At 38.0% G+C, this 18,912-nt stretch overlaps 1 protein-coding gene across 1 annotated transcript in view; it reads left to right on the top strand.

Moving 5' to 3' along the window:
• MTHFD1L (methylenetetrahydrofolate dehydrogenase (NADP+ dependent) 1 like) overlaps nucleotides 1-18,912 on the top strand; it is a gene marked incomplete at both ends in the record, with an annotated part of 149,956 nt that overhangs the window by 40,476 nt on the left and 90,568 nt on the right. Inside the window, 4 exons of the mRNA XM_081998394.1 lie at nucleotides 502-576; nucleotides 3,424-3,526; nucleotides 7,742-7,818; nucleotides 10,659-10,799. Of these exons, the coding sequence (XP_081854520.1) occupies nucleotides 502-576; nucleotides 3,424-3,526; nucleotides 7,742-7,818; nucleotides 10,659-10,799 (396 nt within the window). The remainder of the gene's footprint in view (nucleotides 1-501; nucleotides 577-3,423; nucleotides 3,527-7,741; nucleotides 7,819-10,658; nucleotides 10,800-18,912) is intronic.

Genomic DNA, 18,912 nt, shown 5'->3' with positions numbered 1-18,912 from the left:
CTTCCCTCCTTTAACTCTGTTGTGACATTAACACAAATGGTAACTCGAGTCTTTAAAGGGAAAAGAGAAAGTAAGGGTGGGAGCCTCCTGTTTTTTGTCTACAGTGTTAAAACTGAGTAGGGTTGTCATAGCCCCTTTACTTGGTATGACGCAAAAGTGCATTTAGGCCAGTTTGCAAATGATGGTTATAGTTTGAATAGTTTGGACCTTGGTTAAAGTTTTAAATGGTTCCCAATTTCAAAAATAATACTTTTTTTTTGTGAAACATAGAAACACAGTAATTTTGGTAATTGGATTTAGACTGTTAAATCATAGGCATTGCTCAAAAGCCTACCACCTTCTCAGAATTTTTTTTAAATTGCTAACTAGAAGTCCACAACTTATGTGGTTGGGAAATTCTTACTGAAATTAGTCTGCATAAAATAAAAACACTGGCTTTTTATTTAACTAGTTCCTGGTTGTAACTTTTTCTTTCATTAACTTCTTGTGTATTTTTTCTAGGCTTTGTATAACAGACTGGTTCCAGTAGTTAATGGCATGAGAGGATTTTCTGCTATTCAGCTTGCCCGTCTGAGAGTAAGTGTAGTCTCTCCTCAGTTACAGTATCTCAGTATCTCTTCATAAAACGTACACTCTTACACAACTTGTTCAAAATTGTTCGATGTATGGGAACGAGTTTTATAAACCTCCCTCGTGAATTTATCAAGTCCAGGCTTTTTTCTGAAAGCATCATCCTTGAAGTAATATGGTCTGGGTCTGATATTATTTTCATAACCAACATTTTTGCTATTCTTTTATTCTGAAATAAACCAATAATGTTTTTAAATGCTCTGTGTTTCCTGATGAAATATTAACGTTAGAGGTTTTACAATACTTTTCCTATTATGGTAAAGTCACATTTGAAAGCTCACATTCTTTGGTTTTGCAATATTTTCTGGTTTTGAAAGTTTATTATAGAATATACTTCTGGGGTTTTGTTGATGTAAATTTTACTGTGTTCTTCCTTTGGAGGTAGAAGTACATTTGTTTGCATAGTATATTTTTGCATCCCATCTTGCTTCCTGAATGCTTCCAGAAGTGCTTCCTGTGCAATTCACATAGGAGTGACGTATCTGGATTTGAGGCTGCCATTCTGATAAATACCTAGAGGGCAACACAGTCCCCTAGCTTAGAGGAAGGAGAATATGAGCCCCTTGAATATGACCCTTAAGGACAGCTTCAGTCTTCTGTGTCCAGTTCCCTGTTTGTTGTTGGCTTTTGAGTCCTGACCGGTGTTTCAGAGTCACCAGATGACAATGGGTAGCTGCCAAGCATGGACTTGGAATTGGAGGGTGGAAAGGAAAATAGAGGTAATACCAGCTTCAGTTAAAAAAATAAATAGTTTCTCATAAGATTTTAAGCTTTTGCACTGCTCATTTGAATGCCAGTAAACTAAAACATGGATGCTTGACTCTGTGGCAGAGTAGATCTCAGAATTTTCCTTCAGAACTTTGGAGTATTTTCATTTTGTTCTTGTTTCCAGTGCGTGTAGGGTAACAGGTAGGGCAAGAGGGGGAGCGTTTTGATTATTTGTGACATACCAACTATCTCTGCAGTTGAAATTGATTTCTCTCTCTTCTCATGAGCTGCAACTCAGTAAAAAAAAAAATTTGTCTCTATAACATTCAAATACATGCATCATAATTTCCAACATAACTGAATTATTTTGCTGTGAATTATGTTTAGTATAATTATTCCTTATAACTAAAAAAAAAAATCAAATGTGAAAAAGTATCTTTACTTTTTTTTCAAAAGAGGAATATTGACATTGAATCTCCTCCCTTACATGTGTGGTTTGGACTTGTAATTACAGAAGGTCCCATGCGAATTTTTTTTTTTTTCAAACTCCTTGTGTAGTGTCAGGAGCTACCTTTCTCATTCCCCTGCTCCTCAGCTTTTTTCTCTTTTTCCCAGTAATTATTAGTCTAAGACCTCCTTATCTTACCTCCTCTCTTTATCTGTTTCTATCCCAGTCTTTTCTTTGTCTCCTTTCCCACATCAGCTCTGCGTCTTACTTCCTCCCATCAGCATCCAGATCACTCAGCTTTTTTCTGAGACCCTGGAAGAGGTAGGCTGCTTCCTTTGCAGTCCCATTGCCCAGCCCTCCTTGCAGCAGTTGAAAGTTATAAAATGACTGAAAATTTTGCTGTCAACCCTCTGTGGCAAAATGTTCTGGGCAAAATGCTCTGGAAAAATGTATCTGGGCAAATGCTGGATTCCCCAGGCAGGAGGGATGAGCACTGAACTCTGAGTGCCATCCCCCAGTAGAAGATGCTAGTGGGATATTGCTCCTTTCTCAATCTGCCTATTTTCATAGAATTTATAAGAAACTATCCCCCAACTATGTCAAATTGGCCAACAGAGTAGAAAAATCTGGGTAGGATTTTTCTGGATAGAAAAAAGGACTGGCAGTTGAGGACATAAGCCTTTCTTCATTAAAACTGGACTGAAAAGTCTTAGGAGTACCAGGTATCAAAACCTACAAGCTGTTCTCAACAGTTTTTTGCCCTTCTCAGTACAGTGGAAAATGCCCCACTGCCTGCATCTGGATTTGAAAGCAGCCCTCACAGTCTGAGAGACCAATCCTCAGAAAGGAGCATCATGAAAACAGTTTTAATACTCTCAAAACGATGTGCCCAGCTTTCTAGAAATGACTGTTAGTTTAAATAGGGAAGTAACTGTGGTAGCTGTTTGACAGCGAATATTTGTAGTCTTTCAGATTTGCTTTATTTTTAATCCTGAAGTGTAAGCACGTTGGTTAATTCACTGAGGAATGCTTTCTAATGCCAGAGAAAATTAAGATTTTTTTTTTTTTTTTTTTTTTTAAGACTAAGATCTTAAACACAGTTTTCTGATCTGTCTTTATGTAGATTCACCTAAAAAAAGGTGGTGGTGCTGAAATAGTGAATGCATAAAAGCCAGGAGGTATTGGCTCATTTGTTATAAGTGACTGAGTTTACTGATGATGGGCTCTTAAAGGAGAAGTTTTTATTTCATTCAAAGATGATTCAGGCAAGACAATGCATGGGTCTTTCAAAGATGTCCACAAACTAGAGCAAGCAATTAATTATCTTTTTACTAGTAAATGATAATGTTGAATTTTCTCTTTGAATTTCAGTAAGAGTCTCTTCTGTGTAAGAAAGAGATTGTTAATTTAATTGCCTATGAGTATTTCTCCCTTTTTGTTTTGTTTCTCCATCTGCATTTGCCCATATTTTAGTTACAGGTGTTTTCCTATGTGTTTGATTTTTTTAAATAGTTTTGGTCCTGATATGCTTCTTTCCAAAATGCTTGCTGAAAGTGTGGTTGATAAGCCAGAGCAGCTATACCTTTTGAAGCAAAAAAAGCCACTTTATTGCATTTCTTTAACTTGTTTTTGTGTAGAGGCTGGGAATAAACAAGACTGATCCTGGGACTTTAACAGAAGAAGAGATCAGCAAATTTGCACGCCTTGATATTGACCCATCTACCATAACATGGCAAAGAGGTATGTAATCAGAAAGCCTCACTTCAGCTTGGATTTAATCATAACTTATGTCCTAATTTGCTTCATTTTACCTGAGTCAGAGCTGTTTCTGCTCTCTGACTGTTTGCAAGTGGGAAATGTAGGGGCATAACAAATTTGGGTGCAGTATGTTGCTCTAAACTTGGTCAAATATCTGCAGTAACTCAAGAGACTTCACTAGTATTCTGAAAGGTAGGTTGCTCTGACAGTTTAAGTATGTCCCTTGTCTCTCTCACATTAGATAATACATCTTAAAACATATGAAAATAGCTTTTCTATGCATTTTACAGATCTTATCCCTTCTTTTCTTTACTATGCCTATTATGGTTTTAGATTATTTGTACTTACTCTACTTGATTTTGGTCCTTCATCCTCTCCAGCTCAGCAGTCTGGGTAGCTCAGAGACTAACTAGGCCTTGGGAATTATGTCTTTTTCCTATTTTTAAACTGTCTTGAGTTGTTTGCTTTGTTAGGAAGAAGAAGTGAAAGATGTGGTGTGGTTTCGACTATGGGTGCCAAGAAAACCAATATCCACTCTCACACCCTTAGACAACTCCCCTTTGCATTTTCCCATTCTAGTGCTGGGTTAATTTTTAGTGTTTACCTCAACTCCTGTATCTCTCCTTTTTTAAGCAAGCAAACTCCGCATCAAATTTTGAGCTAAATTCCATTGGATTTTATTTTCTTCCTAAGTTCTTAAATAATAACCAAATAACCAATAACCAAAGTTATTAGTTCAAAATCATTGTTAAATGGAAGGTATTGTGATGCTCAGAGAAAGAAGGTGAATCTGTTGAGAAGTGAGGAGTCTTGGCTGTGCTTTACTGTGCCCTTTGTGTGCATGTCATCTCAGACTTGGGATATTTTTCTCAAGATAATATTGGGGGTTGTGGCATAAGATGCTTTTTATTAGTCACACAGTATGTCTACATGGAAGAGACCTGTATTAGGATGAAGGAGTAATATAAATATTTAGTGTAATACAACCCACCATTTTTATCAGCGCGGGTTTGGGAGGAGGCAACATTACTTCAACAGCTGTTAACCTCAAGTGAGTTATTTAATTCATCTCAAAGAATGTTAGTGAAACTTCTATTCCACATAAGTTATGTACATCGTATAGAGTTAAACATTACAGAAAAAAAGTGGGTTTAGGAATGTTTTAGATAACTTGGGAGATGTTTTATTTGAGACTGTTTCTGCAATCCATATGTCTGTGAAGCTTGTTACATACCAGGGAATTTGTAGGGCAGAAGAGAAAGCTATCAGATTGTCTGAAAATTAATTTTAGTTAGGACCTGTTTCCTTAGAAGTGTCACAAGCTTAAAGTTCATTGTCATCTTATACGAACTTGAACAGGTACAACATACTGAAAAGAAGGAAAACTTCCCCCTACTTACCCTTCCTCTGGTCTTCAGATCTTGTTTATGTCTCGAGAGGATAAGGAAGCAGATACATTAAACCTAACACTTGGTTGAACTTAAACTTTCCTGAAACATTTACTTAGGGTAAGGAAGAGGGAAAATTTGGAGAAGGAAAAATTGCTTCTGTGGCAAAAAAAAAAATTTCTTATTTTACTACTTCTAAGTGCAGCTATTTCAGTCTTCCTGGAGAATGAATTCTGACCATGATGAGAAAGCCAGCATATCCTGATAACCAGAAAGAGTTGCAGGGGTAGTTATAATTTCATGGAAAGGGTCTTCAGGTTACCTGATTTCACTAGGAAGGGCCGGATAAAAAGCAGCCCACTGGCTGTCCAGCCTGGTGGGAAGGCAAGTTCCTGCTCTCAGCCATGCCTGGGTGGGCAGGAAAGACATACAGGTCTGCTTAAGGCTGCTCGTGAGACTGAGCTTCCTAGGAGGTAAGTTTGTGCTTGAGAGATCGTCTTGCCATATGGCTTCATGGTGGCATATGGTACCACAGCTTGGTATGAGGCTACTGCTTCCATCTACTGGGCTCTGTTCTGCAATTTCTGGCAGTACTGTAGTATTTTAGAGTGTGACTATATATAAATAGAAACCAAATTGAGTTAACCTTGCACCATCCCTTAAATGGAATTCTTGAAGAAATTAGGGGCCTAAATACCATGTAGTGGGAAAAAGGCACATATGGTATTTACAACAGCCGCATGTGAAATGCCCAAGAAGGGGAAGCAGCTTAAACCTTGCTTTTCTCCCAGCTCAGTCACAACCCTGAATTGGGGTTGTGTAGGGTTGAGATTCAAAGTCCCTTTTGTTCTTGGGTTAATTATGCTGTCCTTTTCTATACAGACAAATTTGTTAATCTCCAAAAGCACCAGGAAAAGCGGTCACTTCACTGACCTTCAGTACAGACAACTTCTCTGGAGGATCCTTTATTCTCTGCTTCTAAATGAACATGGCTGAAATCTACATCCAGCAGAGGATTGACTTGATTGCCAAGCTAGAGGCTGAACTGATCAAGAGTATCACAGAATCATTAAGGTTGGAAAAGACCTTTAAGATCATCAAGTCCAACCATTAACCCAGCACCACCATGCCCACTAAACCATGTCCTGATGTGCCTCGTCTACATGTTTTTTGAACGCTTTCAGTGATGGTGACTCCACCACCTCCCTGGGAAGCCTGTTCCAATGCTTGACCACTCTCTCAGTAAAGGAATTTTTCCTAATATCCATTCTAAACCTTCCCTTGCTCAACTTGAGGCCATTTCCTTTTGTTCTGTCGCTAGTTACTTGGGAGAAGAGACCAACACTCACCTTGCCACAACCCCCTTTCAGGTAGTTGTAGAGAGCAATGAGGTCTCCCTTCAGCCTCCTCTTCTCCAGACTGAACAACCCCAGTTCCCTCAGCTGCTCCTCATAAGACTTGTGCTCCAGACCCCTCACCAGCTTTGTTGCCCTTCTCTGGGCACACTCCAGCAACTCAACGTCCTTCTTGTAGTGAGGGGCCCAAAACTGAACACGGTATTCGAGGTGTGGCCTCACCAGTGCCGAGTACAGGGGCACAATCACTTCCCTACTCCTGCTGGCCACACTATTTCTGACACAGGCCAGGATGCTGTTGGCCTTCTTGGCCACCTGGGCACACTGCCGGCTCATATTCAGCCGGCTGTCAACTGGCACCCCCAGGTCCCTTTCTGCCGGGCAGCTCTCCAGCTGCTCCTCCCCAAGCCTGTAGTGTTGCGTGGGGTTGTTGTGACCGAAGTGCACATTGGTCTCATTAAACTTCATATAATTGATCTCAAACGAGTACCTTCCACCCTTTCTTTTAGGGTTGGTGCAAATGGAAATATTTGCAGCGCTGAAGTGCCCATAAGAAAGAGGGAGCCTATTTTTGCATTCTGTAGGGGTTGCCATTCCTGGAAAGGAGAGGTCTTGGAGTTTGGTCTCATTTTCTACCAAACAGAAACATCCTCCTAGTGTTTCTTCCTAAGAAACATCCTGATCAGTTCTCAGCAGTTGAGAGAGCTCTTCGCTTATTCTCAGTCTTTCCATTTCGTTCCTGCAAACATTTGAAGTTGAGTGTTGTCAGTGCAGAATTGGAGGACTTGGCTTGCAATGATTGTTAGTGAAGTTAGCAATTCCGCAGGATGGTTTGGACATGCCCTTGCAACACCAAAAGTGTTTCCAGGTTAGAAATACAATTGTCTGAAATTGAAGTTGTGTTAAATAGCAGATGGTTGATCTTGGCAGTTGAAAAAAAACGTCCTTTGAATGCTGTGCAACTAAATGTGGAGTTAGTTACTGTGATGTGCAAGAAAGTGACTTGTCTGGAAGAACCAATCTGACAACATAATCATCCTTTAAAAGAGAAACAGACCAACTTTAACCTACATCATGCAGTCTTAAAATCAATTCTTAACAAGCCAATGATGAAGCAAATGATTTGAAGTAGGTCTGAGGTGCATTGTATCTACTAAGACAGATTTTTCTTATGTAGGTAAAATATTAATTTGTGTGTTAGAATATTAAGAATCTGTTAGCTTCAAATACTGTTCAGGGAAATTGTATTTGAGTTATTTCAACCTGTCATCTAATAGTATCAAGTAGAAGGGAGAAACCAAGTCAGTGCTAATGCTAACATGCAGGAATGTGGCTGTCTTGTTACACTGTTCAAGCAGCTGAATCTTAAATGTATAACAACAGGTATGCCTGGAAAAACCCAGATCCTCGAGTCCTTGTTAACATGTTTTGCTTTTGCTATTCCCTTATTTCAGTGGTGGATACAAATGACAGATTCCTGCGCAAAATAACAGTTGGGCAGGCAAATACAGAGAAAGGATTTGCCCGTCAGGTATGTAAAGGCACTTAAATATGTCTCATTCTGGATGGACTTTGCTTTACAGGCTGAGAGATGTTTCTGCAGTTCTTTCAGCATACTTCTTTGAGTTGCAATGCCAACATCTGTTGCTGTTGTGTAGTATTCTTGCAGTGAAACTCGTTGTGTTAACGAGTAACTGAGTCTGGAGTTTCAGAAACAGAAACCAATGCATGTTGCACAATGTGTTGAAAGCACTTGAAAAAATTGCATATGTTAGGTGTTCAACATTGTCATCCTATGAGTATAAAAGGTGCCCTTATGGTCTCACAAGGTTAGTTTGTATGATTTTTCTTGCTTTTTTAAAGTCCTTCAAACTAAGGACACCTTCCACTAGAAGTGCTCGCTTGTTTTGGTTTTGAATACATGGGGTAGAGACTTTTCTGTCTATAACTTACAGAAAACTCAGTATTAGCTAATATCATCCTGATAATGGTCTGGGATTGCAAAATATTATATTTGGTATGTCGGTTCGTTCAGTGCTTGAGATGTTTCCTTATGTTTAGATTTGAAACATAGATTATGTTTCAGTGACTCAAGGTGATTATTAGCTTTGAGCTAGGTTCTGCCAGCCTTATTGTGCTGTATTTTACCACTGTAATTATGCTGCTGACTTAAAAGTGGCCTGTTTTATTATAGAGTACTAGTTAACTATGGCTGTCAAATGTTGCTTCTGTACTGTTTTGGCTAAAATGACCTTGATGCTTTCAATTTTAATATGTTGGACTGGTGCATATCCATTCACATTTTAGCATGGGCTTAGTGACTCGAGAAATAGAGCTAACAGTTAGGAAAACTCATTTCAGAGCCTAGTCAGAGATCCAGAGAAAACAGCACTTCATAGTTAACAGATGCATTTTATAAATATTTGGAGTGATGTTGTAGCACTCTTAAAATCAATGACACCTGTATAAAATGGCAGAGCACAGCAGGCACAAAAGTCTGCATTTTAATGAAGAGGGATGCTGTGGTTTCTAAAGAGTATTACATGACTGATGCCCTTGATCCTGCAATTGAATCCATGTGGGTGGATCCTTTCATGAATAGAGAACTGACTTTACAGCTAAGGCTTCTGTCAGCACTTCATAGGTGTATAAAGCTTATTAGAGTTAAAATAGCACCTGCTAGTACAGTCTTTTGTGCCTGTTTTTTCAATTAAATATTATGTCACTCTGAGCATCTACCTGGATTGTTTTTCCTGTCCTTTTGGGTTTATATAGAAATAATGATAATAAAAACCTGTTTTTCTGGTCTCATGATAAACATACTGATGCAATTAGATAATATTCCAGTATATGGGTTGGGCATAGATTTCTCAGGCTAATTTCCTGTCCTACATATGCTGCAATGACTTACCAGGGACATTCTTAACTTCAGAAAAGATAGTAGTATCCATGTCATTGCAACGCTAACAACATTCGTGGTGTACCCAGCTATTCTGTTATGCATAGAACCCCTTCCAGGGAATACTGAAAGTCTGCGTTGTAATTTCAGCATTTCATTTGGATTCCTATGCTGAAAATCTCAATTACAGGTTTATTTTTTGGTTTCCATGGTATATATCTCTCCCTGTCCGTGCCCAATGCAGAAAAGTACTCCGGGGGTCTTCAGAAGTTTTGACTATTATGCAGGTACATAGAGGTCAGCCTGAATAGGGCTGCTTTGGGCTGTAGCTGACAAGACAGAATCTAAAAGCAGGAATGTGGGTTAAAAAAGGGAAGAAGCTGTTAAAGTACCAGGCAAATGGGTAGGAGTGGTAAGTTATATGTTAACAATTCTCTATGTAGATGCTTTGTAAAAACAGGCAAAGCCCTCAATTTGACCAGATTCCTCTGGTGCTAGTCAGTATGGGATACATCTGGTAGAGGTCTGACATAGAAACAGTCCTGGGGGCTTTTTTTACATAGATAGCAGTAGGATGTCAATTATTACATTTTTGTGTAGACTTTAATTGCTGGAGAGATTACTAAAGAAGCTGTAGTTCTCGTTCACCCCCAACATTGGCACTCCTATCATGTAATACATTAGTGACTTTGTCTTTCTTCTCTCTTTATGTTCTGACAGCATGTGACCTGGGCTTTACTAATAGTAAATTACCACAAACACTGCTAATGTGTACTGCAAGCTCTTAAAAAGTCGTAAGGACAACAGCTTACAGTGTGCTGAAATACTGCACAGTATGAATGTATTTCTACAAGAGTGATAGAACTGATGCAACATATAGTTTTGGTTAACTTATATGTTTGTTCATTTAAAGAAAAAAAAAAGAGAAAATGTATTTTACATTATCATAGGTCAAGCACAAGACCTAGCAGCATAGACTAAAATTTGAGTTTATGTAGGAAAAGAATGATCAAATGTAACAAGAATGTTTTTGAAACCAGAATAAAAAAACTTTTGGAGAGCATTGCAGAAAAAAGAAAAAAAAACAAAAACACAAAAAAACCCAACCCATAATGTTGTGCTTATGCCAGTAAAGCTCAAAACACATCTGGTAATTTTCTTTGTTGCCACAGAAAAAAATTCTTGGTCCTTCAGGGAGCTTCTGCTAAGGATAATGTGAGCCAAGGGGCTAAGCACTCTGCAGGACTGGTCCCCAAGTAAATGAAGTGTAATGGAGAACATTAATGAGTAACTATAAACAAAGTGTTTGAAGTTAGTCTAGTCTGAGTAATCCCGAAAGCTGTGGGTTGCAATTTAGAACTTGTTTGAATTCCAGTGTGAAATCTGTCTTTCCTGAGTCTATTCCTGACAATTCGCTGTGAGTATTTGACCTGACTTTGATTTGGTTCATGATTCTAATTTCTATTTTACAGGCTCAGTTTGATATTGCTGTTGCGAGTGAAATTATGGCTATTCTGGCACTTACCACCAGCCTGCAAGACATGAAGGAGAGGCTGGGGAAAGTGGTGGTGGCTAATGACAAGAAAGGAGAACCAGTAACAGCAGAGGATTTGGTATGTTCGGTGCTGTAGACCTGTGAATAACCTTTGATGTGTTTGTTTTGCCTCTTGAAGCATTAGAAAGACAGGTGCATGCCAAAGATTTTGCTTTGAACACCACAGTCAGATATCGAAGAAGGATCATCATCTGGGCCAAAACTTGCTCACAATGAGAACAAGATGTAGAACTCATTTCTCCAGCTCTCTGGTAACATCTGGTTCAGGAAGTCTCTGGTCTCCATAACCTACTTGGATAGTTTTCTGCAGTTCTCAAGGCAAACCAGTTTTGTGCTGGAGGGCGTCAGAGCGCAGGCTCCTATTTGAGAGAGCTGGTAATGTTTGCTACTGTAATTGTAAAGTGTGCTCAGATGTTACAATGATAGTTACCACATGAATGCTTTTATCACTAAATCAGAATGGAAACAAGCTATTCTTAATTCATAGATTGCTGATAGTGCTTGGGACAGGGTTATTTCTTCACATAATTAAGACTTTTTCTTCCTTACCTTCAGGTGAGGTTAGGTGCTGTTTCCTCATTCCCTACTTCAGCTTCTGCAAGAAGTCAATATGTTCTTCCTTTATATCAAATTTTAGCCTTTACAGCCAGGGTGCGAGTCAGTAAACAGTGGTTGGAACCTCACACAGTTGTGTATGGCAGATTCTGGTGCAGCCAGAAGCTACCAGTTAACCCTTGCAATCCAACTGTATGCCGGGAGTAGGCTCACTGTGATTGGCACTAGTTTACTGTAACAGTACATTACTTGAATTCTGAAATCTAATTGCTAAATTAAGTTCGTATATTGCCAATTGATAGCACACTCTAAATACAACATGATAATGCTTTGTTTTTACGCTTTTTTATCATCTAAATATGTCCTTATAGCAACTGTGACATAACTCGGAACCATGCTTTCATGCCACCCTGCTGGCAATAACTGCCTGTATCACAGACTATGTGTGTTTTTTCCTGTTTGTCCCTTTTATGTGGACATCTGCAGAAACTTACTGCAACGGAACCAGTATCTTGCCTTTTCAGCAAAGATAGTAATTCCACAAGCCAGGAATACCTTCACAGCCTTAATGGATTCCAGTTTAATAAAGAACTGAAAACATAGTACCTAGCTTGCTTGGATTTAACACTGAAATTAAGATAAGGGTGCCAAAATTTCCAAGTACAGTCATCATTAAAATTCAAAGCAAATCAACTACTCCCAGCTATGTAGGAGACATGAAGAACTGTATTTAATATTCTATCTGTTGAATTTTTGATTTTCCTTCTTCAGTTGCATAACTTTGTCTTGGCCAAATGGAGGGGAGTAGGGAATGAGTTACCTTATAATGCATATGCAAAAACTTTAAAGTAATTCAGTGTCAGAACTAAAACTACATTTGAAATACATTATTTTAATCTTGATGCTACTTTTGTATGAGGATACTTTAATGTATTAATATTGCAAAATATTTAACCTGTCTTCAACCACTTAATGCTAATCAGCTTGATGAATGAAAGCAGTTGCTTTTCTGTAGTCTGCTTCATCTATAGTTGCTCTGTGGAAAGATAATGTTAGGGCTGAAAGAGCGCACAAAGAACTTGAAAATTTTTCCACTATGTCCCTAAAATGAAAGTAGTGCTCAGCAAAACGTCTGTTACTAATTCAGTTTTCTTTGACCTTTTTTTAAACAAACTTCCTATGCTTAGCGTCTCAATCATTTGATAGTGTCACTTGTGCTGTACATATGTTTCTAGTTCTTTAAAGCAGTGTTCTGTCTTATACAATAGAACTGCCCAGAAAAAAAAATTCATCACAAGAGTATATATTACGGCCATCTGCAGCTACGCTGCTGCATTCTTTTTCTTCTGTAGGTTCTCCATACCATGCACAGGAACGACTTGGGTGCATATCTTGATTGTGAAGTACAGCAACTCCTGCCTCCTTTGTTGCAGAGTGTGTTACAAATGAGGATGAGAACTATGGGAAGAATAGGAAGGTGATTTCATGGTTACGGCAGAAAAGTGCCTTTTTGGAGAGTTGAATTCTATTCCTGTGCCTTTCACAAAGCTTATGTGTGGTGCTGTGTCCATAGAAACCGATTCTTACAGCACATGAGGAGTTGTGTATTCCTTAATCTGGCTTGATATCCAGGAGCTAAACAGCTGAAATCTATGGAACGAATGAAACAACATCAGGAACTTTGAACCAGGAGAAATTATTTTATGTTGCCTCAGGCTGAGCATCCAAAACTGGTGAATACTTTTGAGTTTGATCCTTGTATGTGCCGTTTTTTCTTCTGAGAACGGAAACAATTGCTAATTCCTGCAGACTTACTAATATTGGTGAAGTCAGATGCTGTGGCTGGGATTTAAGAAATGTCAAAAAAGAAAATTAGTAGTGGGTTTTCTTACTAGGATTTCTTTATCAGATTAAATACTGGTTAGTTTGTACGCGGGGAGAGAGTTTATTAGTAACTGCACTGCACTTGTGAAAGTGTACTGTATAAAGTTGAATCCTCTGGAAACAATTGCAGGAGATGTAGAATCAAAGACCATACCATGTCATAATTCATTTGTACGAAGACGATAAATTTCGGTTCTGTCGGGTGTCATTTCACCTCTGTTCCTAGTTTCTTCCCACAGGTGGTCAGTCTGTTTGAACAGCTTGCAACTAAACCTACTGTTTCCAGACTTTAAATGCAGTATCTACTCTTTCCCCTGCTGCTTGTGCTGCCTATGTTGTTACTATGCTTCTGCAAGCCCAGCTTGTGACCCCTCTTCATTTGGACTGTGCAGGTTGTATCTCTTCCTTGTACGTCTTAGAAAAGGATTCCTGTAGGATCCAGTAGAAGAGATCTTTGCCTCTGTCCAGGCTGGTGCAGACTGTAGATACAGTCGTTACACCCTAGGCTGTAAGCACACCACATGTATTGTGGCTAAAGCTTTCTGGGCAGGATGGGACAAGGCTAAGCATTCACTAATGAGTGTCTGTAAACTGTAATTTTCATTTTGCCAAGGTTTATATCTTGAGCAAATTTTCAGATGTGGTAAGAGAATTGATGTGAAACCTTCTCCTCCTGAATTTTCATTCTTTTGAGTCAGGGCCAGAGAGGAGGTAAAGCTTTGTAGCTCAGAAAGGAAAGATCGCAAGACAAATGAACGTAAGAAAAGCAATATCCATGGTTTTCAAATGCTCTCAATCCAAGAACAGTCATTTTGACTTAAATTTTCATGAAACAAAATCAAGTTTAAAAGCTTGAATCTATCATAGCCACTTGGTGTGGAACATTTTAGGCCAAAGAACTGCAATTGCATGTAGTTTTAACAAATTTTAAAGGCAGCTGTATCATGGGAAGTACCACACAGCCTGAATGTGGTACTTCAGTCCTACATGTCACTTAAAACATGGGCCCCAGAATTTTTTTATATATACTACCAAGATTGAATTTATGCAAGTTTAAATGCTTGACAGTATTCTTTAGTTCATTGGAATCTATGTGAACCAAAACCACTAAACCCTTCTCTGTCATTTGTTTCCAGATGTACACACAATATACTTCACAAAACACAATTGCTCTTAATTCTGACTTTATGTGCAATATATTTATAATAATGCAATAGTCAAACCTAAAGTACACATTGTCAGATATAAACCAGATGCAGAGGCAGGCTAGGAGTAATAAAAAAAAGATAAATTGAATATTTCATGAATTGAGAAGACTTCTTCCACAAGAGTAATGGATTAAATATCTATCCTCTGTAATGGAACATACAGAAATCTTTGCCAAAATGTGGTGCTCGTTGTACGGTATTTTTAAGACTGAATTGCTTTTTGGCTTTTACGGTGTAGTTGAATTTTGATGGACACATGCCATATCTGTATGTGAAATTAAATGGGTATGTATGCCCTAGATCAGTATTTCAGCAGCTATGAAAAATATTAAATAAATATGTCACTTTTTTTTAAAATAAGACTTCTTTTCAGCTTACTTTCTGTGCCATGCTGTTAGATTTCAATAATTCCAGGACCAAAAAAAATAGCTTCATATTTACTTTTATAAGTGATCTGTCAGCTGAATATATTTTGTTCTCTGATTCATCAGAAACATTGTGTACATACTTCACTTTAAACACAAGTGGTTGCAGCTCTTCTCAGTTTACGGTTTAGGGATTAGTTTTTTACAGAACTGATATTCCAGAAAAATATTATCATTTTGTTAGAGACTATAGTTTCAAATGACGGGAAGTTACAAGAACTTCATTATTTTTCCTATCAAGAAAAGAGTTTTTCTCTGCCTTTCAGTCTGTGTAACCCTTATTCATTTCAGAGTATTTACTCTCAATCACCTTCCTTGTCATCTAACGCTGGCTTTCATTTCTACTTTTGCTAGACTTCAGAGACTGCTCCGCTGGAAATTACTTTGAAAGTGTTTTGGTTTTTCATCTAAGTTTGCCTTTCCTGTGTCACGTGTGTAATTTATTTTGTGCTGTATGATCTTTGCTGTCCTGGGGAGCATACCTGCCCCGACAGCTGGTGGATAGATGGAAGGGGTATTATTTTCAGAATTACTGGGATCAGTTCCAGGAGGGAGCCCTGGAGAGCTGGGTGTCCGTCTACATTTGATTCTGAGTCCTACTTCTTTCTTCTGACAGTGAGTTGGTGGAACGCTAGTGATCCTTGGGCTCTCACACGCTTAATTGGTGTGTAAGCATCCAAGCCTCTAATTCTTTTGTAAAAAAAATTATCTACCTTCTCTGAATTGGAAATGGAAACCTGATTCCTTAAATATCTTTGAGAATCAGATCCAGGACTTTGAGTGAGCTGTGGGAATTGTTTGCTAGCTGCTTGGAGGATTGCAGATATGAAGGAATGAACACTTTATTCTGACAGAGTCATGTCACATAGATGTGAAAATTATATTGACTGTTCAGCTTTTAAGGACTGTTGTTGACACCATACCTGTTTAAGAGCTATGGAAGGCAGATAGACATGATGTGTGCTAATTGGAGTCTTTGCATCTTTTTTTCTTTGCTTTCAGATTCAGTTACAATGAGTTGTTGTGTCCAGAATGTGTATCTAATATGGATGAAGTTTCCCAAAAAGTTAAAATCCATAGGAGGTATCGGGGGCTTTTGCTTCACTATTTTTATCATATTGGTGAAGAACTAAGAGAAAGCAAAGGAGACGGGATTTGAGACATTGTTGTTGCGGGGGGAGAGAGCAGAAGTGTCCTGATTTTATTTCATATTTTACTTCTCCCCCAAAGTCTTCTTTCCAGTCAACGTGGCTTGGGTCAGTAAATGGCTGTTTGCATGCTTACTTCAAATGAGCTGCTGGTCTCATCCAGCATGAAGTAGACAACAGAAGCCCCTAATCGGATGGCTACAGTCGGCATGAGTTAACACGTGTCAATCCTTAGGCAGGTTTCCCAAGACGAGCATTAGGGCTGATCCGTGGCTGCTCAGGTAGTTAACCTTGCCGTTGACTAGCTGGAAGATCTGATGTAAAGTTTTCCATTTGGCTTTTTTTCTCCAGAAAGTTCAACAGCTATTACAGTTGCCTTGTACGTGGCAAGATTGTAAACTATCTTAGCATTCATGTGCTGAAAATTATCAGCAGCTGTTTCTCTTTTAGCATAATGATGAATAGCTTATGCTATATGATGACAGAAAAACTGAAATACAGGAAGAAAACGTAAAATTAACCAACCTTTTCCTTCAGATATTTCTATTACCTGTTGCCTCCTAACTAGTGTACATGGTTCCGCTTTCTGTGAGACAGAAGATGAAGAACTTCACTAGCTGTTGTAGTTTTATGTTGCTAGAAACTAGTGCCGAGCATCATTTCCTTCAGCTAGGGGTGGAAGGGGAAGAACTTTGCTTCTGGTCTGAGAAACTCTGTCCTAGCTGGCTGCTGAATTGATCAAACAGCAGGAAAGAAACAGGCTTATAGGTCTATTTAATAAGTATATTGCAAACTATGATTTTTTTTGTTGTCGTTGTTTTTAATGAATTCAAATTCTGCACTGTGATCAACAGGTAAAAATATATTTATTTTGATAAATTAGTAGGATTAGAAACTGGGATTTAATGAAAAAATTGCTAGGATTGAAATTTGTTCCATTTCATTTTGAAATTCTTAGAGCTGGGGCTGGGTATTCACTATTTTATTTTGTAAGCACTTCAAATTTGGAAGTGAATCAAATCAGTTTTATAAAGCAAGTTGTTATGTTGAACAGATTTAAAATTTAATATCCTAAGAAATAAGCCCACTTTAGAAAGACTTTTGCAAATTACTAAAATGCAAGGAATCAAAGGCAATAGCAGTGGCAGTTATTTTTACATGGCCATAAAAAGCAAACTCACTTATGGATAAAATACTGAAGTTACGTTTTATTCTAACAGCAGAAAATTTTATGGGATACTGGTTAAATGAAAGTTTATGAAACATTGTTTTTGAGATTTGTTCTGCATTTTTAAGTTATCTAAAATAATTGTTTTAACTGGTATGATTATAAACTAATTTGTATCAATAAAGGAGCTTGTGGAAGTGAAAAGCAACAATAATTTTATTTCGCTTTTTAACATGTTTTCCATTTTCCTTGAATTTAGGCCATGAGCTTTGGATTCAAATGAGACTAGTTGGATATAGGTACAACATTAGCACCAGGCTGCTTCTGTGGAATTGAGGGAGCCTCAGCCATTCCACAGAGCACTGGTGTGCTGGTGTTTCCCTGCGTTCTTCTAAAATCAACATATTAAGAAGTAGAAATCTATTCTTTGCTAGTTCAGAAGAGGGAAAGTATATTGCTTTGCTACCAGTTTCTCATATTACGTCATTGTGTGCCTACTGGGGTTTGTAGATAGTGTGAGCTTACAAAATGCAAAGACTGAAGAAACATCTTTCCCTCTTCTATTTCCTTTCCTTCATTCTCCTGCAAGGAAACACTTGCTATACTGTAGTAGAAACCAGTTTTGCTATTTTGGTTTCAGCTCATTCTTATCCAACACCAAATATTCTGCTGCATTTTGCTCTGAAGTCTATGCTCAGATGTGAGGCTTAGAAAGCAAAACCTTGAATTTATGTAAAATATTGTTCTTTATGTAATGACCATGCATTTTCATGTCTCTCATCTGTCTGTCATTTGGATTTTCACACAGAGTTTGATTGTTCAAATTTTGGGTTAATTGACAGAAGCTGTGTTGAGAATTATACATGTGCTATTTTCATTGCTGCTTTTTATTTGAACATTACTGTTCAGCTCTTAATAGGCTATTCAGGTAATGTATCCATGTTTTTCAACCTTCATTTTAAACAGTTTACAGCAGCTGGTATTTTTATTTGGTTTTAATGTTTCTTTTCAATACAATAATGTATTAAATTAATTTTTTGCATTGTCCAGCAAGCCTATGAGCCACTCCTTATAACACAACTGCATTTTTTCTATCCGTGATCTAGTTCTTGCAAAACAAAACACATTTTCTTCTCAAAATCAAAGTAATTTAGGAATAAATTGAAATATATGCTTGTGGTTTCTAGGTAGCACTCTGCATATGGTCTGATAGTGCTGTGCACCCTCTGTAGTCATTTTCTAAAATGGGCATTGAATTTTAGTGTAGAGAGATGTCATGACTTTCTCTTACTTTAAATTCAGTGTGAAATTTATACTTCATATCCAGCAAAATTCTTAGGGAGGAATAAGATTTTTTACAACTAAAGAGCAGCAATTCACTTAGCTCCTTTTGTCCTCTCATCACCACAGTAAGGCACCTCTAACTTTCAATCTCATGATGTATTCATTATCTACCCTAGTCAGCTACGTGTCTGCTTTCATCCTGTGTCTATTGTGTATATATTTGTACAAGTCTTGAAAAACACTCTTTCTGGTTATTGCTAGCTATTGATTCATGCTATTGATTCTGTCATGAAAGAAATACATCTATCATTTCGTCAGGCAATTTTAGCAAGTTATTGTTTTCTTGCTTTTTCAGGTCTCAGTGGCCTTTGCCTCCACTTTGTCTTTTGTTCCCATGGACATTCTCATGCTGATCACTTAATAACTCTGAAATGGGAAGAATATTTGCCCTACTGTCTTTTAAGGCTATTCAGAACAAAATTGTAACTATTTCTGGCGC

Source organism: Phaethon aethereus (assembly GCF_964289735.1).
Source record: "Phaethon aethereus genome assembly, chromosome: 3".
In the NCBI taxonomy this organism is placed as follows: domain Eukaryota; kingdom Metazoa; phylum Chordata; class Aves; order Phaethontiformes; family Phaethontidae; genus Phaethon; species Phaethon aethereus.
This window is presented reverse-complemented; position numbering and strand designations above follow the sequence as displayed.